This window comes from Syngnathus typhle, linkage group LG1, assembly GCF_033458585.1.
Source record: "Syngnathus typhle isolate RoL2023-S1 ecotype Sweden linkage group LG1, RoL_Styp_1.0, whole genome shotgun sequence".
Taxonomy (NCBI): Eukaryota; Metazoa; Chordata; class Actinopteri; order Syngnathiformes; family Syngnathidae; genus Syngnathus; species Syngnathus typhle.
The window spans coordinates 29,504,386-29,530,951 of NC_083738.1; the positions used below are offsets into that span (position 1 = coordinate 29,504,386).

Consider the following 26,566-nt stretch of genomic DNA (forward strand, 5'->3'; position numbering starts at 1 on the left):
GTCATTCGTCAACACCAACAACTGTGTTTGTCACACCCAACCGCCCACGCAGGCCATAAATCCCCCACGCCCCGTATAGTGTCATGTTCACAAGCGACAACAAATCACTCTAATGGTGGCAAATGCATCATCGTCCCTGCAGTTTGTGTGTTTCAGAGGCTTTATGGGGCCACAAAAGCGTCTTGTATGTACGTACATATTCTGTTTTTAATCAACAGTCGATTTTACACCGTGTTGATGAATGGTAGTTTGCTGAACCCTGCGCATTTCATTTTTTGCTCGCTGGTGGCGTCGAGTTATGAATTGGTTGATAGTTACTATTTAGGTTATAGTTGGGCAGCCTAGCCAAAAACATGTTAGGGTTTTGGAGCTTATGGCTTGTGTTAGGGGTCATTAGTAGCATCGTGTTGGGTCTAGTGTTTGATTTAAAGGTTAGCCTTAATGGGTGTATTTTAGGGGGTTCTTGTTTTTTAACTAGCCATTGGTGGTCACACTGATGCTGTGTTGACAGCTTCAAATCCTAACAGTCCACAAGACAATGCTTGGTGTCATTTTCCCTTGTTAAACTGGACCCTTGACTGCTGACTCAACACTTTCCAGGAAACTGTAAAAGTGAGCGCTGCTGTACCATTTATCTTGGTGTAAAAACAATATTGGGCCCATAATACACAGTGGCTGCACACTTGTAATGGCTTATTCTCTGCAGCTCTTGTTTGCAGGGGAGCCCGCTTATCAGCTGTCACACTCCCTTCATTTGATTGTTTCCCTGTGTCGTTAGCATATTTATTGTAGCTTGTGTAAATATACACTCAACCCGGCAGGAAAGGTGTTGGGCCGAGGGGTAAACAGCGGCCGACACCGAAGCTTTCTTACCGTAACCGTGACAACACGGAGGAGAGAACCTCGATTTAACACAGTTTTCAAAACAGAATCAATACAGGCTAATTCTCAGAATCATCATACATATGCTTCATTAACGCAGTAAGGTTCCTGACGATATGTTAAAAATATGTAAATTCAGTCAAATTGTTATGCAAGTGACGTTTTGGACGGTGGCAGCTTTGTGTTAGGGTTTTGTATTGGGTATTGGCTTCAATGATTTGATCATAAATTTGCCTTTAACCAACAAGATCCCAACAGAGTTTGCGCCCCTCGACCCCTGACCGTAAAAGTGGCCACTAAAGGCATCATGTTTAGTCACGCAAACCTCAACACAAAGCAGTTGTTGTAAATGTGGTACAACTGACACAGAAGGTCAATTTGGCTACCTGCTGACCATTACACAGAGGGCAAAAACCCCGTTAGCATATAGGGCCAATTTCATCAGACATACTGCCAAAAGAGGCGTTAATCTCTTGATCCCTAAGGCTCATGACAGCCGACCGCACGGTCAAGGCAACTTTGCCAGACTCTTGACGTCCTTCAACATGGGAACTTTTCCATTCAGCCATTTCCTTTCCTCGAGTCCTTCAAAGACAAAGTTGTCGTTGAGATTTCATCAAATTTGCACCACATATACGACACAGATGGCGACGTTAAATTGCGAACCATTTTAGTTTTCGTCCTTGAGTGTGAGCTGGCCAAATTTGATCACTTGCCTTAAAACATGAAACTAGTAAGTCCAGAGTTTGACTGACAACATGCAACTTTGTAAGTACGTCAAGTAGACCCAACCCCCCCCCCCCAAAACATTCTACTTTATTGCTACCACATTTGAACAAAATAGTTCTACTCTAATGGGCAACGCTAAAGGGTAAAATGTCGATGACTTTGCCATGACGAAGAAATGAAGAAGCTAACCGGGGCTAGCGCGGAATGGGTCAGGGTTTAGGTTAGGTTTAGGTTTAGTATTAGGGTTAGATTCTTGGGATGTGATCATTGTTTGGAGGCTAGGCTTTAGGTTGGGTCATTTGGGTTTGGTTTAGGACATTTAAGATGCATTTAGTTCACCTCTAGTGGTCCTTTGACAGTAAACCTGTCCTTTAGTTTTTTTCTGATTGGTACCAGTTTTGAGACAAGTATCAGAGACAAGTATCAGAGCCAAGTGATTCCCAACCATCGTTATGGACCACAAAGGATCATTCGGTGTATTTAATTTCAAAATCTATTTTCTACAAATAACATACAATTGTTCAATCGCATAGAACTATAGTAGCAGTCAAAATTCGTAAAATTATTTTACAGAGTAAGATTAAGATGAGAAATTTCAGAAACAAAATTAGAATTTTTTTGAGGATGCATGCTTTTCGGGATATTTTTGTGGCATTGTGCCGTGAGGATTTGCACATAAAACATGCTATGGCTAGTGCCATAGGAAGAAAATGCTGTCAAGTCCATTTTTATTTATATAGATCTTAATCACAAACGCGTCTCTAAGGGCTTCACATGGCTACAATTGACAATTTATCTCGACATCCCCCGATCGTAACTGTTCTTGACAGAGGAGCAACGCTAAATTGTGAAGCATTCTAATTTCCGTCATTGCGTAATGGCAACATTTAATGAGTCACCATAAATCCCCCACCCTTCTATTTGCTGCTTTAATTTGACAATCAAGCTATAAAATCTAATATTGTGTGCTCTCCCGCCTGGTGGAAATGGGTCTTGCCTCGCCCTGCCCTCACACTTCACTGGGTGCTCGCATTAGCCTCTCGTGGCCGTAATGGACATCTCACAGTGATTCTCCGGTACCATAGCTGGGCGATAAATAGATCGAGAGGCAGCCCCGCGCTTCCCATCCCGCTGATCTAGGTCATTAGGTCTGCAGTGTAATTTAAGGAGGGCCACATCTGCTCACATGTAGGCCGCGGCTAGCTAGTGAGTGAGCTCTGTTGCAGTAGCGGCGAGCGCCTGGTTTAATCCAACCCTCTCCCGACCCACCCCATAACAGCCGATTGGACATATGCTTTTCCATTTGCCGGACAAACTACGGGACCGCATCTCACCCGTCGTACCGGTAGGATCAATCAAGGCGATCGTCTGAGCGCTGCGTTGTTTCTGTTGCGTGCTTACGGAGCGATCGTTCGCCGGCTTATTGACCCACAGACAGATGACCTAAATGAACGTAGAGAAAGGATTAAATGTTTTATTATCCTCTTTACCAATGGGGGAGGGTCTCGTGGTTGGCGGGGCTTTCACTGTGATTGTGGAAATCACGCAGGGGGATGTAATTATCGGGTCAGTCGGGAAAACTCTTATTGACCGGCTCCTTGCGACCAGTCTTTCCTACTAGTTAAGATGTCTACTTCCTGTGTGATGTCAGCTGTCAATGGCTAAAAAAAAGGGATGCTACTCACTACGGAGTTAACACGGAGATAATTGTGTGAAAATGCACAAAAGTAGAGGTACTGATTCAACTGTAGCTAAAAAAATCACTGAAATGCACCGATGAAATATGAAAATGAATAGTGAATTTTATACAATAACAGTTTGATGACTAAGCACAATAACTTCTGTGCCACAAAATAGCTTTCATCTTACTAACTTGCATAGTGCTCATATGGACCCACATAACCACAATTCATGTCAGACATTGAATGCTGTTAAACTAGCTCGCATTGGAATAAACGTTTATGGTATCAGAATGTGTTAAAATAGGTTTGCTAAAGTATGAATTGACGAGGTTTAATGCTCAAACATCATTAAATTGTGGTTTGCACACTTTCTAATGTGAACTATTGCACCGTGAAAGTTTATTCCACTTTGCTCAGGTTACATTGTTTTTTAACGTTAAATTCAGGCAACACAAACTGGGTATGACTTTTAAAGCGTCAACCATTTAGTGCACTCTTTATGTTTATTGCCACTTATTGTACTGTATTGCAGTAATGTGTTCGATTTAGATCGTTACATATTTACTTTTATAATTCTACCTCCAAGAGTCTTGTGACAAAATATTCTGCATTTGCCTGCTCTTTGCTTTACATTCACCTTATATACGTAACTGCAAATATTATTACGTGTAGAAAACAGTTAGCTTCACAGAATTTTCATTTACAAACGTAGAAAACGGTTAGCTTAATAGAATTTTCATTTACAAACACTGCAAATGTGCTTTACATTCACCTTATATATGTAACTGCAAATATTATTACGTGTAGAAAACAGTTAGCTTAACAGAATTTTCATTTACAAACACTGCAAATGCCGAGTATTCGCCAGGGACGTTCCCTCATTAAAGTCAGCGCGTGGCTAACAAGCTAACATATGCTATCATCGCCTTGAGAAAAACTCTCCTTTAACGAGACAAGTTTTTTTTCCCAGGAGGTTATTTATGAAATGTAAAGTAGTTTGGATTAAAAAAAGAGCTAGTGGTAATTTTAAACGCTGGGTAGAGGGAAAAAAACTCATTATTTCATCTGTGTTTAGAATTACTCAAATTAAAAAGCAAAAAAGTCATGCTTATCGTAGTGTTATACAGTACAATCACGTGATCAAACAGTTGAAAAGTGGTTCACCGGGTCAATGCGTATGAATATTTCACACTGCCTGCTGTTCTATTTACCGAATTTATCGAGATGATCCCCGGTAGGGAGGCCCGCTGTGCATCTGGCGATGTGGTGCACCATCAATATTCTATCTGTGCGCCACCCGCCATTCCAAATGTGGCGCGCCAGGAAATGGGTCGACCCCCGTTTGCCAATTTCTAAATGTCCCCAGAGTAAATATGCTGAATCTCACAAATAATCTAGATATAGAGGTGGCTTTGTCTTCTGGAAAAAAAAAAGTCTAAAAAATGTGTCAAAACTTGAGTTTAGTCCTGTCATTTCCCCACACATGGACACTGTCCTGCTTTTATTACAGAAAAAATGAGAGCGCTATCGAGTCATCTGGATGTGATTGCTCGGTGTCAGAAAATTGCCATGTTGTTTAATTATCTGGCCGGCTGCACTCGCCAAATTGGTGAACCGGAGCGATTCGTCCTTGGTCAAAAACCTTCCTCAAGCCATTGTCTTCCTCGTCTGCTCCACTTCACCCGGACCGCCGTCGGCCGAGCGTGCCGTTATTATTGTTTTTTGCGCCCCAGACACTTTTGTGCTAGTGCGATAAATGTCTATTACATGGGCTGAACTACCTGATTGTCATCCCCAAGAAAGTAAAAAACAAATGACAATATAAAAAACACATTTGAGCACTAAAGCCCCTTTAGCGCTGCCCGTAAATCAGTTTTTTCCCTGCATCACGGCTCATACACAGATGGAAGGGGGCCGTTGTAACGTGTGCAACGATAATGGAATACATTATAAAGCTATGGGTCTTTTTTTTATTATTATTAGCTGCATTATAAGGCAAAGTACAATTTTCTCTTAGATTTTGTGGAGGTCTCAATCTATAGACTATAACTACTAATTATAATAATAATTCAGTATGGATCCATCTTCCAAATTTTATTTTGATGTTGAAATGGCATAGATCATAGTTGAAATGATGTAATATGCATTGCTGCCCTCTAAAGGACCGGAGTGGAATGGCGTTGATATTCATTGTTGATTACACGCGTCTTCAGTTTGTCTTAAATGTGTATATTTACACGTTCTATTTTCACGATCATTTGACATAATTTAGAGACAGGTGCGTTTCAATAACCTAAAGTCACTCATTAGTTCAGAATCGACCTTTTCAACGCCTCAGTCACGATACTACTGTAGAATGTGAGACCTCAAGTGGAGAAAAATAATACCTGCAACCCACATATACTTGGTATTGTGGTTAATTATGCCAAATATTGTTTTCCCCATTACTAGCCACAGCCGTGATCATGGAGGTAACAAAAGGCATTGGATTGCTTTATTCTCTTGGCCCAGAAGTGTTTTTTGTAGAAATAATTGACTCATCTGATTCTAACTTTGCTGTCACAGTAGCGTACGTTAGTGATTGAAGACGTGGCGGGCCAACATGCCAACAATTGTTTGCATTACATCGTCGCCTTAGGAATGAAACTCGAGGACTTCCTTTTCATCATTTTTATTGTATAAATTCTTCCAGTGAGTGTTTGTCTCAGTTAGTACCACGTTCATTACGTGCGGTCTCCTAGTGCGTCCCTCGCTGTGGGCCCTACTGCGTCGCCATACTGACGTGTGTCGTGTGTGTGTGTGCAGTTACCCGCAGACTTCAGCCGACTTCATCTGGCCGACGGCTTGCACCCACAGGTGACGCACGTGTCCTCCAGCCACTCAGGATGTAGTATCACCAGCGACTCGGGAAGCAGCAGCCTGTCTGATATCTATCAGGTGAGGCACGGGGAAAACGGGACCGCCCCGCCGCCAAAAAAGCCCTCCCTCAGACGGCGGGCGGTCCCGACTGCCGGGTTCCTTTGCGTTGGTCCGTTCTTTTCTGATAGCTAGGTGGGAAGGTAAGTAGAGTGAACCCACGCCTTTTTGCGCTTTGCTATGAATGACTTCACCTGTTTTGCGTCCCCTTGGCTTTTTGCTTAGCTTGTTTTCTGCAAGCTGGTTAAAGCCAAGGCTAAGAGGAAGGTCGTGATTGGAAGTTCTGCATCTTGACAGAGAGATCTTTGAATGTTGGGTTTAGCCCATGTTGTTGTCGGAAACTATGGAGAGTCTTAGTCATAGAACGTAACCTCCATACAGTGCCAAGGACAATATGTTGTGGTTTGTTTAAACGTCATGCCTGTGTGTAACTTGTTGTCTTTGTGTATTTTCCTGGTTGGTGTTTGGAAGATAAAGAAAGCATTGGGGCGGGAAAAGCGACAAATAGATGTACTTAAATTCAATTCAAATATGGCGGCTCGAAACAGCATGACAATTTAAAAAAAAAAAAGCATCAACTGTATCTCTAAATGTTGATATTGAATATGTTCATATTTTCAAATGTTTTCTATCTATGGATGGTTTCTCCACATTATTTAAATGTGAGAACTTCTAAAGGTTGATTGATGCAGCATTTGAAATCGATGGATTAATGAAGGGTATTTTTAATAAAAGAACTCAAGGTAGCATCGTCATCCCCGCGGGCGTAAATAAAACGGCTTAAAAGAGCGCAGAAATCTTGCGGCGACTAATCCTCTTAATTCCTCCACATCTTAACACCGTCGCATTCTTTGTGAGTTCCATTTCACAGTCCACACACACCATCACTTGACATCAACCTTGTGCGTTTGCTTATGTGTTTTGACAGGCCAGTGTGGGACAGTGATCATAAGGCCATCTGGCAATTGCGCACACAGTCAGTTCACGGTTCCTGACGCTGCTTTTACACTCCCCCATAATTTCTTTTTTACTACCTGTATATTTTCTCTTAATATTTTATTTTTAATTTGTCATTTTTTGTAGATTTTTTTATTTTTAACTTCAAATTTTTATCATAATATTTAACATTCTTTTTTTTTTAATTTAATACCATATTGTCTTAGGGAACCTTTTTTCCTCATACCATATTATGGTGCTTGTATAGTTTTCAAGTTTTGCTAATATTTCACTGTTTTCACTATAATGTGTCTTCTATTTGTTGCATGTGAGGCGGATTGTCTTTATCAGGATCAAACTTTGGGTTTGAGAATGACAGCTTACAAATGACTGTTTTAGTTAAAGAAAAAGATTGACAAGTCACATGTAATTGCTGCGCGATAATCACCCCCTGACCCCACAGCGGGTTTAATTTTAAGAGCCCACCGTGGGGGCTCCATTGCACATTTCCGCAACGAACGGGATTATGTGACGGCTTGTTTAAAGAATAGAAGACTACGTTTACCCTTACCAGCCAGTCCATGACAACAGTCCCATTTGAAGCTCAAGCTCATCGGCTCATTGACTATGATAAGTCTACACACCCAGGAAGACTATTGTAACATCTGAGCTGTATTTGGGTTTAATCGGGCACTTTAAATGGTGTGCGCTCACTCCCATTTAACATTTTATTGATTTATTCGGAACACGGACACATGTCCAGAGATAAGCGGGTGGGCCCTCTTTTCCAACCACTTATCTCAGTCCCCTCAAATATATCAAATATTTCATTTTTTTTATTGAGTTGTACAGATTGGTAGTTTAATCGTTTAATTAATGCCAGATGTTTTATTGACACCCCAGTTGGAGTTTACTGACATAAGCTTCGTTTTGGAAAGATTGCCAGCCTAATGCTAACTGTCAATTGACGAGCTAGCAAGAGCGAGCATTAGAACTCATGCGAGGCATTTACCGTCAAAAAATGAATATCGACATGCAAATACTGTAGAATCATACACACAAGTATGTAGCAGACATATGTGGATGTGGAGACATTTTATATCCACTGTATGTCTGATGGAAAACTCAACAAAAATAGTGAAGTTTTTAAGATTCACCACTTGTATTGTTGTTTGACCGCAGTCTCCCCTCGGATAAAACATGACTCGTTTCGAATGCTCCATTGGATACAGTGCGGTTTTTAATAGTTACTCTTGGGAGCCCATGAAACAATCTGTTTCTCACGTTGTCGGAAAGGGCTGACTTTGGAGATATTTTTGAATGGGAAGCTCCAAAAAGCTTAATTACTGATGAGAAGCGTTCTCATGGTCGCTGTCAACAACACGACAGGAATGTGTGTATTTTGCGCGTTGGTGCTTGCGTGCGTGCCTGAATAAATGATGACACCGGTCCTTCAAGCAGTCGTTGAAAGCATTGATCCAAGAATAGACCTGATGAAATATTAACGCCCAACTTTAAATGGCGGCTGCACGTTCGTATAGATTTAGGATGACAAAAGGCGGAGCCCGCAGCACATGGATAGGCGTCCTTTGTTTAAAGGTGACTCGACATTTACACTGATTTATCCAGATTATAGTTTTTGCCAAACGTTTTTTTTTGTTTGGGGTTTTTAGCTCCTATTATCATATTTTACATCATATCGTTGCTTTTTTTTAATATAATGGTGCATTTCTCAAATATCTAATCTAACATTAAGCATTGTTACGGTTTGGTTTGCTAATATTTCTGTTGAATATTTGAGCAGTTATGTATTGTGATAATTAGATGTTTTTTCCTAATTTCAACCCATTTTTCCCTATAATTTATTTTTCAAACATGTTTGTATTTTTTTTCAATATTAAATGTAATATTTTGAGCATCATCACACCTAATATTTTTACTTGAGCTCTTCCTTTGCATATGGAAATCACTGACATATATTTCCTTTTGCGATAATGGTGACATCACCGACTATCATAACCGTTTTTCTTGCATTAATGGTGATTAAAACAAAAACAAAAAATCAACTTTAATCAAAACTCCTCATACGGGGCTGGTCCCACCCACTGGTGGGTCCACGCCCAAACGTCCTCGACGACCTGGTGTTGATGAATCATTAATGAGCTTCTCTGATCTTGTCTCGCATTTGAGGATGACACGAGAAGACGAGGGCTCTTGGCTACTCCTTACCTTTAAAACTGTGAATTGTGACCACAATGCGTCTGGCAGTGGAATTTTGCGGGAATTTTGCCAAGATTGCATTTTTTCCCATGGCCAATGAGGTGCGCTTGCAGAAGATGCTGTTAAGACGGCCCTTTTCCTTCACTACAGTATTTTGTTTACTTGGTAGCGCCAAAGCTGGAGTAATTGCATCACGGCTTTCAAAGAAGGCGACGTTGCCGGGAGGCTCAACGCTGACTCTGGGGCTTGGGAAGCGCTTGGGAGTTAATGAGCTTGTCTCTATGCGCGGCAGCGGCAGCCTGTTTGTCATGCAGCGCTAGAGCCGGCGTGCGGTTGTGTGCTGAGAAAGTGGTCCAAATGGGACATGTTTCTGCAATGCATTTTTGCTTTGACTTGGAGTTGTTGCTTTACTGGAAGCTGGAGCATATTTTAAGTTAATATTTTTTGGGTCTTTTTGTGTTTTTCAGCAATATTGAATTTTGCAAATATTTGTCAGTCAAATTGTGCATGTTTTTAATATCGCAGTATGTATTTCATTCCTATAATTTGTACTTTTGTGTAATAGTTTTTGTTTTACTTTTGTTTTACAATTGTTACTACTATATTTCTTGTGTCTAAATTTGGTTGTTTTATTTTTCTAAATTCTTTTCATGTAGTGTTGCTTAATGTTTTCGTCTTTAGTCTTAGACAATTGTCTTTTAAATAGTTGTTTATTTTTGCGCCATTTATTTTTGTACTTTCATCCATTTTCCATTTTTTGTGATATTTGAATATATTGCATCTATTTATTTTGAGTTCTATTTTCTCAGAACATTTGTTTTTCCCTTTACAACTCGAGACATAACGCTCTTTAACCCAGTTTTGCATTAGCTTGTAATTGCTGTTTGGTTGGAATCCGTAGATTTGTGTTGTTGATTTTTGGATTGATTGGGTGAGCTGAACAGTGATGGCAGGATAGCGCTTTACTTCATTGGTCAGAACTTCAACTACTCGTCCAAAATCCCAGGCAACTTTTAAAACCATGACGATTTCTTCTCTCCCTCTAGGCCACCGAGAACGAATCGGGTGACATGGACCTGAGCGGCCTGCCTGAGACTGCCGTCGACTCTGAGGAGGACGACGATGAAGAAGACATTGAGCGAGCGTCAGACCCTCTCATGAGCCGGGACATTGTCCGAGACTGCCTGGAGAAGGACCCCATGGACAGGACGGATGACGACATAGGTGAGACAGCGCTTGATGTTGTTTGCGCTACAAATTAAGATTTACACGTGGAGATGGTCCAAGAAACCAAAGACGTAAGACGTATAGGTTGATATATTTCAAAGCAGTACTGTACAGGACTTTACCTATTCCTACACAGAACACATTAGGTAGGGAGCCGAAAAAATGAAGCATTCAATTGTTGTTGTTTTTTTTTTATATTTTATATTAAATTGACAATTGATTTTGTACTTGTACTGATTTTGCACTTACCTAAAAAGATGGCAAACTGATGATGACTTTTCTGAAAATAGAGAAGAACTATTGCTGTCACACCTTCCATAAATGCCGCTTTCCCTGTAGTTTTCGCAAAGCCTCACCAAACTTTTGGTGTATCATACCATCAAAGCTGTGGCCCACTATGTGAGTTAGCCACGTTTGAAGAGGCTTAATGTTGACAAGAGGAGGAGGAGGATGCGTCGGCTGTAGTGTGAGGAAGAGCGAGTGCCCTCTTTGTCGTCCTCCTCCATCTCCACAGTTAATCTCCCCCGGAGCAGCCAGCCCTCCCTCCCTCCCTCCCCTCCTCCATGCCAGCAGGCTTTTTCTAGGTCACTCCTGGCACATCCTGCAGCCTCGCCTCGCCCAGCGCATCAAACATTCAAACACTTGCCTCTGCAGACGCGAGACCGGCTTGTTGCCGTGACGACCGCAGGTCACCGCAAACACCCTCACGCATGGAGCAAATATTTGCAATTTTGAATTTGGGTTTAAATATTTTGAGGATTTTCCAGTTGCGGGGCAGACAGGATCACATGGTGAATAATGAAATAGTCTTAAGGTTAACGGTTTAGTTGCTGTTTTTGTTTTTTAGAAAACTAATTTCAATCTTTTATAGTATTAATTTTTCTAGAAAAGAAGCAGTGTATTCTCGAAATTACCGTCTTAAAACAAAAAATGGTCAGTGGATGGTACGATGCAGTGTTTTAAAGTCTGCAGTGAGGTCACAGAGTGTAACGTGTCAGCACTTATTCTGCTCCCCACGCAAGTCATCGATGGCATCGATGTTTGACCTGAGAGCCACTTTTGATGACAGAATGTCAAGCACCACGCTACATGTTCTCAAACTGAGCCGTAACTTGCAAAATAATTTGCAATCAATGTTTTTTGTGTCACTCAAAAGTGCCTACATACCTGATATATGATAACTCCTCCCCACATCATTACTTGGGCAAATTAAAATATCAAGTACAAGAAATAATTGCAATAGATACGTACTGTATATACACAAAGACGGTCACAGCTGCCCAATAAATTGCAGTAATCATTTTTTGCAGAAGATGAACAATATATGCCTCTTAATAGTGTCATATTGCGTGTTTATTCCTCCCTTGCTTCAACGTTGATGATGTCATGACAGATGCAAGTTTTACTAGCTCATTTGCAGCATTGTGTTTTGGGGGGGAACCTTTTTTTAAGAACCTTTGCATTGTTTCCTTTTCTACCCCCTCTCACAGAGCAATTACTGGAGTTCATGCATCAGCTGCCGGCCTTCGCCAACATGACCATGTCAGTGCGGCGTGAACTGTGCGCCGTCATGGTGTTCGCCGTGGTTGAGCGCGCCGGTACCATTGTTCTCAACGACGGCGAGGAGGTGCGTTTATTTTGTTGGGGGAAAAAACTTGAATGAATCTTCTCCCGTTTTGTGTATTTTCCGCTCTATTAAAGCTGAATGCAGAGCGTCTCGTCTCCCGTGGACCTCCTCGGGCGGCTGAAGCGAGACGTGGCTTTCAATGGCCACAATTTTGGCCCGCAACTGTACTTAGTCAGTGGGTTGACTGCACAGGCTTTAACCACAGGAATTGATAGAAATGATCCGTGCCAAGGCAAATATGATAATGGCCTCGATAAATACACTGGCCGTGTTGACTTTTGTAAGTCGCATGTCATCCAAGTACAAAATAGTGTTGTTCTTTCAAGATCCACCAGCATTTCTTTGTTGGAATATTCAGTGTCATAAATATAATACATTTATTCCCACATTATATTTTTGGGTCACAAATATTAATAAGGTATTGTTATACGATCATGATTTATTTTGTCCCTTTAAGATACCGTTTTTTTCCGTGTATAGTGCGCCCCCATGTATAGTACGCACCCCTAAAAATGGCATGCTGATGCTGGAAAAAAGCTTGTACCCATGTATAATACGCACCCAATTTTTATGAATTTTTTAAAAAAAAAAATTTAATTTTTTTTTTTTTTTTTTTTTTTTTTAAGTCCCAATGATCGTCACACACGCAGGGAGGCAATGGGTCCCATTTTTATAGTCTTTGGTATGGTCTTAACTAGGCTGGATGTAATTTTTTTTGTTGGCGTTGATTTCTCCGACTGCCCGTAAACGCACCACCGCGCTCCGTGCGCATGGAGCGTGTTTGAAGTGAACAGCAGAGAAGAAAGGAACAAGGCAAAGTGTTGTGAAATAAAATATTACCTGTAATACGGATTTAGGTAGAGAACTGAACTCTCGCTCTTTATATAGCTGACGTGTCTTGCTCATCCGTTCTGCGCATCTGTAATGGCGGCCTCCGTATGATATCCGGTTTGCGTGTGTGCGAGAGCGAGAGAGAGCGAGAGAGAGAGCGCGCGAGAGAACGCTCAACCGTAGCGCGCCGCCGACCGCCCAACTGCACCGGGCTGGTCGATTATTGTGACAGAGCCGTCGCTGAAATTTAGAAGATATTTTTAAAGTCCTGATGTACTTTCTAAAATTTAAGTGGACCTCAGTGCGCACTGCGCAGGGAGCTTAATTTGGTGCAGCGCGCCGGGCGCTCACTGTCGCATTGCTTAAAGAGCGCCTTTGTGTTTTAGGATGAACAGCAGAGACCAAAGGAACAAGGCAAAGTGTTGTGAAATAAAATATTACCTGTAATACGCATTTTGTTATTTGCTGATTGAAACTGCTAATTAAACTGTGAATTGAAACTAATAGGAAGAAAACAACTCTCGCTCTTTATATAGCTGACGTGTCTTGCGCATCCGTTCTGTGCATTTTATTTCACAACACTTTGCCTTGTTCCTTTCTTCTCTGCTGTTCACTTCAAACACGCGCCATCCGACCGCAATGCTCTCGTATCAGACAAGGCTTGCTCGATCACCTGCTCGTATGCTGTCCCGTGCGCGCACGAAGCGCGGTGGTGCGTTTACGGGCAGTCGGAGAAATCAACGGCAACAAAAAAATTACATCCAGCCTAGTTAAGACCATACCAAAGACTATAAAAATGGGACCCATTGCCTCCCTGCGTGTGTGACGATCATTGGGACTTTAAAAAAAAAAAAAAAAAAATTAAAAAAAAAATTTTTTTTTTTTTTTTTTTTTTTTGTACCCATGTATAATGCGCACCCCGGATTTTAGGACAATAAATTAGTAAAATTTTGCGCACTATACACGGAAAAAAACGGTAATCACGTTATACTTCTAAAATGAATGCTTTTATGGAAGTTTATCTGTGCCATCGGATTTTGAATTCGAATTTGTAGCACTGAATTTTTTTACATCCAATTTTTAACACTGAATTTTTTTTTGCATCTAAATCAGACTTTGAATTTTAAAAGCCATCGAATTTCTAGCACAGAATTTTTTTTTCCTAAGACATTTTTTTCAATGTCTCAAAAAATTCAGTGTCAAAAAATTCAATGTCTTAATAAATTCAGTGTAAAAAAATTCGACATCTCAAAAAATTCTATGTAAAAAATTCAATGTCTAAAAAAATTCAGTGTAAAAAAATTCGATGTCTCCAAAAATTCAGTGTAAAAATATTCAGCGCGGACATCCGGGGTAACCAAGGGAGAAGTAATCGATCCCTGTATCAAATCATCCAACGTTCAGCCAATCAAGTTACGCTCCATTGGTCATGTGACGTCGAAACAGGAACGTCGTGAAGTTCAAAGGTAACAGTAACAGTTAATACTGTAATACTGTAATGAACTTGAACTTCACGACGTTCCTGTTTCGACGTCACATGACCAATGGAGCGTAACTTGATTGGCTGAACGTTGGATGATTTGATACAGGGATCGATTACTTCTCCCTTGGTTACCCCGGATGTCCGCGCTGAATATTTTTACACTGAATTTTTGGAGACATCGAATTTTTTTACACTGAATTTTTTTAGACATTGGATTTTTTTACATTGAATTTTTTGAGATGTCGAATTTTTTTACACTGAATTTTTTAAGACATTGAATTTTTTGACACTGAATTTTTTGAGACATTGAAAAAAATGTCTTAGGAAAAAAAATTCAGTGCTAGAAATTCGATGGCTTTTAAAATTCAAAGTCTGATTTAGATGCAAAAAAAAATCAGTGTTAAAAATTGGATGTAAAAAAATTCAGTGCTACAAATTCGAATTCAAAATCCGATGGCACAGATAAACTTCCATATGCTTTTTTCTTGCACCGAAAAACTTAGATCTCAAAAAGATGTTGACGTTATCCTTATAAGATTGAAAACAATTATACTTCCCTGAAAGATTACCAGTACGCATTATTCTTATAAACTTTTTCTCCCAAAACTCAGAAGTAATGATTTTGAGATATTGTTTTCTTGGAACAATTACAATGGTCCTCCCGTATCATTTTTTCAAATATATCCTCAAGTTGTACCAGTAGTCTTACAATTTTCTTTGCCAAAACAAATGCCACATTAAGATCCACCTTTTTCTAAAAAGTATCCAATCATTTTTCTGAAAACCATACATTATAAGATTTTGTTTAGGCCCATATTTTCCAATTGTTTCTATCACTATTAAGTCAGTGTCAATCAGGAGCATTAAATGCACTGCGTGAGTTGTCACTATATTTATTTCACTGGCATAAATAAATGAACAAAGATATACGATGTATATTAAGTAAGTCTTAATTTTCTCAGCAATTAAATTTAGGTTTGTGCAGTTTGGAATCACTTGGCTAGAGTTTTCCTTGAATGGGTTAGCGTGTAGCATTAGCGATGCCTTTGTGACCAATCATGTGATGTGATGTTGCATCTCCAGCTCGACTCTTGGTCCGTGATTTTGAACGGCTCCGTGGAGGTGACATACCCCGAGGGGCGCACGGAGATCCTGTGCATGGGCAACAGTTTTGGGGTGTCGCCCACCATGGAGAAGGAGTACATGAAGGGGGCCATGAAGACCAAGGTGGACGACTGCCAGGTAGCGTGTCCTTCACATGCCACCAAACACGCACGTTCAACGGCTGTCTAGGCTCCTTAATGGTGGAGGTAGTTTGCAGCTAATGTTCTCGCACTGGCACCTCCTAACGACCCCCTAAGGGCCTCGCTGTTGACGACACTCTTCAGGGAGTCGACTTAATGGGCCATTTTCAGGCAGCGCTTTCGCGCACGGTCGAGATGACCTCTCGTTTCGAAATGATGAGTAGTGCAAAGGAAACACCTTTGCCAACAATTTTCAGCCTCATCACGCGTTTAATATCACCATAGCAACAATGTCATTTTCAAGATGCTGACATTATCAGGGAAATAACGATGAGCTTAAACAAGAAAAAAAGCGTACACACACTCAAATGTACATAAAAATCAATGGTGCAAAGCCGTTAACATTTATGTCAAATCAAGCAGAATATAGTGTCGACTAAAGTTAGAAAATTTATCAAATTAATCGTGTTTTTGGGGCAAGATTGAAGGTGAAGAAAATTTGACTTGATGTCTTTTTTTTTGTAGTTTGTGTGCATAGCCCAGCAAGACTACTGCTGCATCCTGAACCAAGTGGAGAAGAACATGCAGAAGGTGGAAGAGGAAGGCGAGATCGTCATGGTCAAGGAGCACAGAGAACTGGACCGAACCGGCACCAGGAAAGGACACATAGTCATCAAGGTGACTGCATAGGAACATTGCCGTCACCATTTGCAGTGTCGATTTTCTTCGTTATAACACCGCCACGCTTGCTCCGCTCAGGGCACTCCGGAGCGTCTGACCATGCACCTGGTGGAGGAGCACTCGGTGGTTGATCCTACCTACATTGAGGACTTCCTTTTGACGTACAGGACATTCCTATCCAGCCCTATGGTGGTGGGCAAGAAGTTGCTGGAGTGGTTCCACGACCCCAGTCTCAGGGACAAGGTATAGAATATCAAAAGTAATTCATTTTTTAAAAATTAGCTGAAGACATTTTTTTCTTTCATTTTTTTGTCAAGGTCACACGGGTGGTTTTGTTGTGGGTGAATAACCACTTCAATGATTTTGAGGGTGACGCTGCAATGACTCACTTCCTGGAGGAGTTTGAAAACAACCTTGAGAGAGAAGTACGTTTCTGAAAAGTCAAATAATGAAAAGAAGACACGTTCTCCTCACACACAGCATGTTGTTGCATGCATCTTTAGAAAATGTGCGGCCACCTGCGGCTGTTGAACATCGCGTGCGCTGCCAAAGCCAAACCTCGCCTGGTGACGCTGACGAAAGCATCCCGGGAGGCTGACCTTGCCTTCAGCCTGCTGGGAGGACAAGACAAAGGCTTCAGGGTCTTCATTGACGCCGTGGAGGCCGGGAGCAAGGCGGCGGAGGCCGGGCTCAAACGAGGGGATCAGGTAAAGGGTCACGCAAAAACCTGTTTTTAGCATATCAGTTTTTTTTTTGTTTTTTTTCATACAGACTACTAGAACAAATACGTTTTTAAAATATTGCTTTCTTTAATTTTCACTTGCCTGTCTCGCACACACCCTTTTGTTCCACTCACAAGGTCAAATTGTATATATGATCATCCTCAAATTCTCCTATCCTGTATTTTGTTCTTTGCTGCTTGCCCGCCTCCCACACCCCCGCTCCAAAGGTAACAAGCTAAGCCACATATGAACATCCTGAACTAATCTAAGCGACATTTAAAAAATGTGTTCTGGTTTGAAAGCATCACCCAAATTTAATCCAGACTCCACCTTTGGGGAGCTTTCTTGATCAAACGTAATGTGCTAACAAGCCTCTTTCGTGTCCCCCTTGGACCGCCGTCTAAGTAAAGGCCATCCTCCGCTCCTCTCAGGCCAGTAAAAATACAAACAACGGCAATTAGCCAACTAGACTACACTGCATCTGCTCCCTGCCCAACGACGAGCACCCACAGGTGGATGACTAAACTTCTCCTCTGACTAATAAGAACGTCGGGACCGACTCCCGGTGGATCGTGTTAGTTAGCTAGCGAGCAAAAATAGCAAAGCACGCGGAAAAAAGAGCTGCAGGGAATGTTTGGATCGGACGAGACTTAACGCGGATTCAGACACTCTCAAGATGGGTTTCCAGGATTAAGGAGACTTTAGCTGGAAAGCTCCGAAAATCGGCAAGAGCGAAAATGCTTGCGAAGTCCAGCTTTGAGGAGAAAGCCAGCAAAGTGCTTGCTTCCACCAGCTCGCTCATTTCTAAAAAGAAATGTTTTGGTCGATCCCAAAACTACCAAATATTAGCTTGCGTTAATATCCTTTAACATTTCCGACACATTTGCAATATCAACGAAATGGCTACATTTGTGCATCCTAGATGGAAATTAGGTGGAGTCACTCACCTCTAGTCCAAACAGTATATGCAGTGTGTGAGGCAGGCAACCAGACAAAGAGAAACGTTACGCTTTAAAATCAAAGAACATCCAAGAATAAAAGTCACAAGACTTCATTGTCTTAACTTGAGCACCCCTGTGTCTTGTTTTCCTTGCCGTCAAGATCTTGGAGGTGAATGGGCAGAACTTCGAGAATGTCCAACTCAGCAAAGCCAATGAGATACTGAAGAACAACACGCACTTGTCCATAACTGTGAAAACCAACCTTTTAGGTAAAAAGAAAAAAAAAGAAAAAAAACACATGCACATTCAAAATGCATTTTACTTTTTCTGTTGGTGGCTTTTGATTGTTGACATCTTAGGATGCTGTCAATTTTCCCGTCTGTAGTTTGTGTACAGGAAATATCGTCTTTTGACACAACTTTTTTGCCTCCACAATTATGGTCAATTTAAGAAATTATTTTCCCCACAAATCACAAAACAGATCTATTAACTCTCAAGTGTGCGATTGTCTGAGAATTGCTGTAAAACTTCATCTCTTCCCATATTGTTTCCTCAAGGTTGAAAATCTAGATTAATTTTTAGGCACTAAAGCGTGACTAGGTTTAGTATATTTGAGTAAGTAATGTTTTTTTAAACGGATATTTGCGATGAGGTATGAGTGAGTACCGATACCAAATAGTATCTGTGTCAGACGAGTATCGACTTCTTATGGGGGCTGACGAAACCAGTCGCTAAACTTAAAGGCTAGGAAAAAAGAAAAAAAACTCATGATGACATAACATAACCATATCTATTGTGCCCAACCCTGTGCAGTGTTTAAAGAGCTGCTAACCAGACCCGAGCAGGAGCTTCACGCCGACGTGGATGGCGAGGACGAGCACGACCGAAAGAACGGCGCGCCGCACCTGCCCAAGATTGGCGACATAAAAAAAGCCAGCCGCTACTCAATACCGGACCTGGCGGTTGATGTGGAGCAAGTGATGGGCCTGGAGAAGGCCAGCAAGAAGGTCAAGAGCAACTCGGTGGGCGGACGCAACAAGCTCAAGAAGATTTTTGACAAGACACTCACCAGCATCCTGCCTCCCAAACCTTACAAGTAAGTTGGGCATGGTTTGTGTCTTTTTCTCGAGAAACAAGAAAGTTTCAAAATAAAGCCAAACCAAAGTCTGCAATAACAGAAAGCGCAAACGGAAAAAACACCCAGTCACTTTTGTATGTTTAACTTCTTATATTTAACTAATTCCTGCTGCAACTTTCTGTCCGTTTCCCGCAGCGACGTTTGCGTGGGCCAGTCGCAGGACGACAGCATTGTGGGCATGAAGCAGTCCAAGCAGATCCCGCCGGCGCTCCCCGTCAGCGGCAACCTGTCATCGTCCAACCCCGACCTGCTCCAGTCGCACCACCGCATTCTGGACTTCAACAACCAACCCGGTGAGCCTTGTCATCGCTAATCCCGTTCCACTTTTAAAACCAGCTAATCTGTGCTAATATTTACCAACACGTTATTTGTGTTCTTCCAGTGCCGGTCAACCTGAGTAAGTACTTTGTGTACCTGGTGATCCCTTCCTTTACCCTGGGCACAATTGCACCTTTGATGGCCATTGGCGGTTATTGCTAATTTACTTCGCGTAAAGCCTGTGCATTCACTGGGGCTAATCAAGTCAAGCGCCAGCCTTCTTCTCCTGTGGGTCTTTGTTTGCGTCTTTTAATCACTCTAGTTAATGGAATCACATGGAATGCTGGGTTACTGGTGGAGGGGAAAAAATGTTCTTTGCTTGAATGGTCTTAATGAGAAGCATAAATCCAAATATACTGAGCGTTCATTCATCATTGGAGTTACGTTCCAGATCAACCTGCAATTGGTGAAAATACACAATAAAGAAAATTTGTTGATTTTCTCTTTTATTTGTACACTTTTTTTTGTTGTTATGTTTACATTGGGTCACATTTACATTGCATTACACATTTATGCCATGAGCCTGTTCCTGTTTTGTTTTTTTGCTCCACAATGTTTCGATCACATATATATTGTTGTACTTTGACGTTTGTCAACTTTGCTTTTGTTACATTAGAATTCAATTTCAACCACAGCACGTTCACGTAGACAACCATCCCAAATGAACAACAGTAGTTTGCTGGTAACATCCATCCATGATTTTAGAATAATGGTTATGACCAACACTCTCTCTGCAGATATGTCTGACCAGGTGCTGCGGGTCTTTAAAGCGGACCAGCAGTCGCGTTACATCATGATTGGCAAGGACACCACAGCCAAGGAGGTAGTGGCCCAGGCCATCCGCGAGTTTGCGCTGACAGCCGCGCCCGAGGCCTATTCGCTGTGCGAGGTATCGGTCACACCCGAGGGCGTCATCAAGCAGAGGCGGCTGCCCGACCAGCTCTCAAAGCTAGCCGACAGGATACAGCTGAGCGGAAGGTAGACATTCGCGCAACCTCTTGCGTATACTGCATGTTATAATTTTGTTCGGATTCAAATCGAAAAAAGTTTGCATTTTATATGCCCCAAGACAATTTTGATCAAAAAGACGTGTATCTCATATTTTTAGTATTTTTAGTTTTCTTTTTTTTCTCCGCTTGTTATTTGGAACTCAGAAACACTTAGTATATTGTGGTTTTTTTTGTTACAAATAATAAAATACTTGCGAATTGGAAACAACTTGACCGAAGCATTGTCTCCTATTATTTTTTTTTTTCCAGTTTTTGTTTGTTACATGAAAAACAATAACTTCACATAGTAATGAAGAGAATAGCTCAATACGTTAACCAAACTGAAAACATGGGTCTCATAGCACTGGAATAAAAGTCATAACGCTCATGTAATGCCTTATTTTTCCACAAACAGGTACTACCTAAAGAGCAACATGGAGACAGAGACGCTGTGCTCGGACGAGGACGCCCAGGACCTCCTTCGCGAGGGCCAGATCTCGCTGCTGCAGCTGAGCACGGTGGAGGTGGCCACGCAACTGTCCATGCGCGCCTTCCAGCTCTTCTGCGCCATCGAGCCCACCGAGTACATCGACGACCTGTTCAAACTTCGACCCAAGGCGGGCGGCGCCGCCAGCCTCAAGCGCTTCGAGGAGGCCATCAACCACGAGACCTTCTGGGTGGCCACAGAGGTCACGCGGGAGGCCAATCAGCTCAAGCGCATGAAGACCATCAAGCACTTCATCAAGATTGCGCTGCACTGCCGCGAATGCAAGAACTTCAACTCCATGTTTGCCATTATCAGGTTCGATGCGCTCTGTACCCCTTCCACATTTGTTAGTCGTTTAAATGGGTTGTTATTTAATCACTTACAGCTAGTTGGGCACTTATTTAGTTAGTTGCTTGGGTAGTTGATTTTCTGGTTGGTTAATACTTATATAGGATAATTGAATCTCTTAAGGCAGTTGTTTTAATCCTTTTCTCCTTTTCTTTCTTCTCCCCCTTAGCGGTTTGAACTTGGCTCCCGTCTCCCGCCTTCGAGGAACGTGGGAGAAGCTGCCCAGCAAGTACGAGAAGCTCTTTGGCGATCTGCAGGACTTGTTCGATCCCTCCAGGAACATGGCTAAGTACCGAAACGTCCTCAACAACCAGAACCTGCAGCCGCCCATCATCCCGCTCTTTCCTGTCATCAAGAAGGACCTGACCTTCCTGCACGAAGGTACGCCATGGGAAAACGTTTTTGTAATTATTGCATCATTTTTGTATTTAGAAATAATTTGTGATGTGCTGGCTCCAGGTAACGACTCCAAAGTTGACGGCCTAGTGAACTTTGAGAAGCTGCGAATGATCGCCAAAGAAATCCGCCACGTGGGCCGCATGGCCTCGGTCAACATGGACCCTAACCTCATGTTCAGGACAAGGTACGGAAGCCCTAGGAAAAAACCATGTAGCTCTCAGAAAGCTTCTCCTGTTGTTGAAACCAATGTCAGTGTCTCCATTAAGTGGTCTTTAAGCTCCTCTCCAGTGGCTTTTTTTTCCCCCTACGCGGTGGCGTTTGATTATCTTTGGTGGTCTTTGGTACTCTTTCCTGTCCTTAAAAGCTTGTTTTGTCTTCTTCCTCTTGCTCATCCACCCTGCGCCCCCCACGCTTGTCTGTTCGTGGCCTCTATAGGAAGAAGAAGTGGAGAAGTTTAGGGTAAGTTTACATGTGCCTCCACATTTCTTTGCTGGCTTTCCTTTGACCAGGTTGACTTAAATGGCTTTACCAATAATACATACAGTACAGTGAACCCGTGCTCATTCAGTTATAACATGAGTTCCTAATTGTGCACGTTCTCCACCCAGGGTGTTGACTCATTCCGATCCTCTCCATTTTAAGCGCCATCTTGTGTTCAATTAGAAGGCCGTTTTAGGGAGCGGCTATTATTTGCAGATTTTCACTATTCCTGGCAAGGTTTGGTAATAGCTCGGGTTCACTGTACTCCCTCTCAACAACTAACACGGGTCATTTTGCTGGCGATTACCTTGACAGGAGTGGGAAATGGGGGGGGGGGACTAAATGTTAATGCTAAATATTTTAATTACGTTGTTCTAACAGTGTAATAACATTTCATTACACTGTAAATTACACTAGTATAACATTCCGAGCATCTTGCCACCAGCAAAGTAGATCCCTTGATTATGCATGCCCGTCAATGCTCTCCAAGTCTTCTTTTATAATAAATTTTACAATTCCTGTTAAGACTTTTTTATTTATGTATTTTTCTATATCTGTAAGAATACTTATTTTGTCATGCACATGCATTTCTATGCACATTTTATAGATATGTTTTTAAGGCAGATGGTGACATTTACTTTCTAAATAGTTCCTTTTATTTTTTCCTACCCCCCCATTTTTTAAGAGATCCATAGGCCTCTTGACAAATGACATTCCCTTTCATCATTCTTGACATTTTTGTGGTATGCACACTCACCATTTAATGGCAAGCCTGGGTGGAGAAAACACGAGTTGTTGTACGTGATGAATGTTTTCTAATTAGCGGGGGGGTTATCTCCACAGATCATATCTCATTACTTGTTAAAAACCATCTTGTAATCCTGTGGAATGTAGGTTGTAATTACGCTATAAAAGAGATTACACGAACCACAAGAATGTCAACTATGAAGGCAAGTAATAAACTCGCAGCCACTTTATTCTACCTGGAATACTGTGGAATTCTTTTGGGAGCACCTAATGCTGCTTTTCTGCATGTTTAGCATCACAAGACTCAAGTCAAGAGTGCACTTTATTAATACCCATTGCGTCTACTTTGGCTATTTCTTCTTTGTTTCTGTCTTATGTAGCTCCTTAAGTCAAGGCAGCGCCAACGCAGCCGTGCTGGACGTTAACCAGGCGGGCGGCCACAGGAAGCGCGTGCGACGCAGTTCCTTCCTCAACGCCAAGAAGCTGTACGAGGATGCACAGATGGCTCGCAAGGTCAAGCAGTACCTGGGCAACCTCAGTCTGGAGACCAATGAGGAGAGCCTGCAGACGCTCTCTCTGCAATGCGAACCCTCTGTCAGCACACGTGAGTCACACACACTAGAAAACAACCCATTTGTTTTTGGTATCTTCCTGGTAATACAAAATTTCAATGTAGTCCCTACTCCACCCATGTAATACATTGGACTCGTTTCAGCATGTGTCACAAACCCTCACGTGCGTTTTGCCTCCTAGTGCCCAAGAACTCAGGGGTCCGCCGTGCCGACACTTCCCCCGTGGTGTCCAGAGCGGCCAGCCAGCAGAGGGGGCAACTGGCCAAAGGCTCCCAGGCCCTGCAGGTGCCCGCCGTGGCCCTGTACCCATCGCGCAAGAAGGTGCCTGTAAAGGACCTGCCTCCCTTTGGTAAGATCAATAGTGGGAGAAGAAATCAAATGTCTTATCATATAAATTCTCAGCGTTTTCGCAGGTACAGCATGTGGTCAAATGTATTGAGACAGACAACTGCGTCTTTGTTTCAGGCACCAGCTCCCCTCACTCGCTGAAGAAAATCCTGTCTCTGTCGGAAGAGGCCAGCGAGCGCCATCGCAGACATCCCGACGATGCCACAGCGTCCAACGCCACCTCGCAGCTCTCCTCTCCGCCCGGCTCACCACAGAGCTCCCCCAAGAAGGGTAAACACACCAATGTGGTATAGTTCCACCCCCTGCTGCTTGGCTTGTGCGCTGCACTTGTGTCACAAATTGGATCAATAGAATTCAGTTACTACTCTACATGAAATGAATACTCATTTTCAAAATTAATTATGCAAATTTGACATGACTTCACATTTATTTTAGCATTATTTACTGTTTTGCTGGGATTTTTCTTACTCATTCCTTACCATTATAATGATATGTCACCATATACTTTTGTCAGTATCATTTAGATTTTTGTGAGTTTCCAATATATTACTGGCCTTTATTTGGATGAGTTATTTTAGATTTTTGTTTAATAATTATTTTAGTTTAATACTGAGTGTTTGCCACATTTATTTGAACTAAAATCATTTAACTTTTTTATTTACTTTAGAATAATGTATCTATTTTTTCTTCACATTTATTTTCATGACGGCAAAGTGACTTATTTTTGACGTGTGTTACAGGTTTCAACCGCATTGGCGACTCGTACTCTGACTGCAGTCAGAGTGGGATGTCGTCTCGCTCCAGCCTTCTCAGCAACTTGTCTTTCGAGGACGAGCGGCGCCTGAGGCATTCGGGGGGCGTCGGCGAGTCCCATGTCGGTGGAATGCGCCTAGAACGGCGAGCCGCCACCGATCCCGACCAGTATAGTCTAGGGTACGTGACTACGTCGCGCAACTGAAATCACGCATCTAAAATGAGAGCGTGCGAACATTTTTGTTTCGTTTTTATGTAGCTATAAAATTTTTCAATGAACAAACGTGTTTTCCGGCACTCTACACAACAAAATCAATCAAGAAAGCATATCGTCTTGTGGCATTTGGATGATAAGCAATACGGTCGATTGCTTTACACCAGAGGATGTGACCATGGCGTTTGGGTGGCAGGTCGTACTCGTCGATGCAGGACTGTAGGGGCATCTATGTGGGCTGCCCTACGGTGTTGTCGTCACCCAGCTCTGAGGAGCTGACCCAGGACCAGGGGGATCGCGTGTCCCTGGACGCGGCCGATAGCGGGCGCGGCTCCTGGACCTCTTGCTCGTCCGGTTCCCACGACAACATCCAGACCATGCAGCAAGGCCGCAGCTGGGAAACACTGGCCTTCAGTGGGGGGCTCCCGCCCGTCGGCGGTCCGGAGGCCCTACTGTGGGCGGCGCAGACACGGGGCAGCTGGGCGTCTGCCGGCTCCTCTTCATCATCGTCTGCCGCCTACTGGGGCGAAGACTCAGAAGGTGACACGGGCACCATCAAGAGGCGAGGCGGTAAAGACGTCAACGCAGACGCCGAGACCAGCAGCATCACGTCCACCGGGTCAGAGGAAGCTAAGCAGACGGGGAGGCCCTCACCCGTCACCGTTGCCTGTAAAGGACTCCTATGTGAGTTTCTCCAATTGGCAAAATTTATAGTAGTACCCGAAAAGAAAATATTTCTACGAGAATAAAATCACCAACTCAACTTGCAATTTTGTGTTGTGTACCTGAAGCTCGGAAAGAGGGGCGATATCGCGAGCCTCCCCCAACGCCGCCGGGCTACACAGCACTGACCATTTCCGACCTGGCGGATGGCCAGTCGGCGCCCCCTCCCGGACCGAATTCCACCACATCTGCGACGCCGACAAGCCGCCGTCCTCCCGACTACACTACGGCGCTGCAGCGCTCGCGCATGATCACGCAATCCCCCGACTCGCAGGCCCATCAAGCGGCGTCCAAGCAGAGGACCAGCAACCTCCGGTGCGTCCGGGATGACGATGACGAGGCGGCGGCCGAAGCGGAGGAAGAGGAGGGTGAGTCTCCTAAACTAGTCGCTCTGAGGAAGCCGAGGGCGCAGCGTACCCCCCGGCCCCCCCGACCTTGACAGTGTGTGTACAGGAGGGGCGCCCCCTCCCCCCCATGGCAGGTAAAGACTGATTCATCAGATTGTCCCACCCCTTCCCTATCCCCACCTCAAAGCATGCCGACACACTTGGACTCAAACTTGACCACTCACTACTTCCTGCTACATCTTGGGGGGTGCCACCCCTCCCCTCATTCCCTAACAACTACCAGGTTTATCATTGATGTTTTTGTGAAGCAGTATTTTAATGCATGGAATAAATAGAAGCTCAACATCTCACACCTCAAACAGTGCCCCCTCCCCACAAACACACCCCACCCCTTTCCACAGCCCCAATGACAGTGGATAATTATGTTCGTAAAAAACACAAATGTAGATTGTAATAGTGATTATTGTAGATGACCTTAACTTAGCCTTTTCAGGATCTTTTGAGTTTCCGGTATATATTTATTCAAGCAGTTCAATAAGTAAATAGGTGGCGCTATGTAAATTGTTCCACCCAGTGAAGATG

At 42.9% G+C, this 26,566-nt stretch overlaps 1 protein-coding gene across 7 annotated transcripts in view; it reads left to right on the plus strand.

Annotated features, from left to right (window-relative positions):
- LOC133155879 (rap guanine nucleotide exchange factor 2-like) overlaps positions 1-26,566 on the plus strand; it is a 69,346-nt gene that overhangs the window by 39,717 nt on the left and 3,063 nt on the right. For 3 of the 7 annotated variants that reach the window (XM_061281523.1, XM_061281573.1, XM_061281564.1), the window contains 23 exons: positions 6,099-6,230; positions 10,412-10,589; positions 12,083-12,219; positions 15,617-15,775; positions 16,303-16,455; positions 16,537-16,701; positions 16,776-16,883; positions 16,962-17,165; positions 18,282-18,390; positions 18,935-19,217; positions 19,395-19,552; positions 19,642-19,656; positions 20,315-20,555; positions 20,982-21,368; positions 21,571-21,782; positions 21,861-21,984; positions 22,236-22,259; positions 23,408-23,631; positions 23,781-23,948; positions 24,065-24,217; positions 24,688-24,880; positions 25,111-25,598; positions 25,706-26,118. In XM_061281523.1, the coding sequence (XP_061137507.1) occupies positions 6,099-6,230; positions 10,412-10,589; positions 12,083-12,219; positions 15,617-15,775; positions 16,303-16,455; positions 16,537-16,701; positions 16,776-16,883; positions 16,962-17,165; positions 18,282-18,390; positions 18,935-19,217; positions 19,395-19,552; positions 19,642-19,656; positions 20,315-20,555; positions 20,982-21,368; positions 21,571-21,782; positions 21,861-21,984; positions 22,236-22,259; positions 23,408-23,631; positions 23,781-23,948; positions 24,065-24,217; positions 24,688-24,880; positions 25,111-25,598; positions 25,706-26,076 (4,386 nt within the window). In that variant the 3' untranslated portion in view covers positions 26,077-26,118. The remainder of the gene's footprint in view (positions 1-6,098; positions 6,231-10,411; positions 10,590-12,082; positions 12,220-15,616; positions 15,776-16,302; positions 16,456-16,536; positions 16,702-16,775; positions 16,884-16,961; positions 17,166-18,281; positions 18,391-18,934; positions 19,218-19,394; positions 19,553-19,641; positions 19,657-20,314; positions 20,556-20,981; positions 21,369-21,570; positions 21,783-21,860; positions 21,985-22,235; positions 22,260-23,407; positions 23,632-23,780; positions 23,949-24,064; positions 24,218-24,687; positions 24,881-25,110; positions 25,599-25,705; positions 26,119-26,566) is intronic. The other 4 variants (XM_061281549.1, XM_061281541.1, XM_061281532.1 and 1 more) reach the window with 4 other exon arrangements.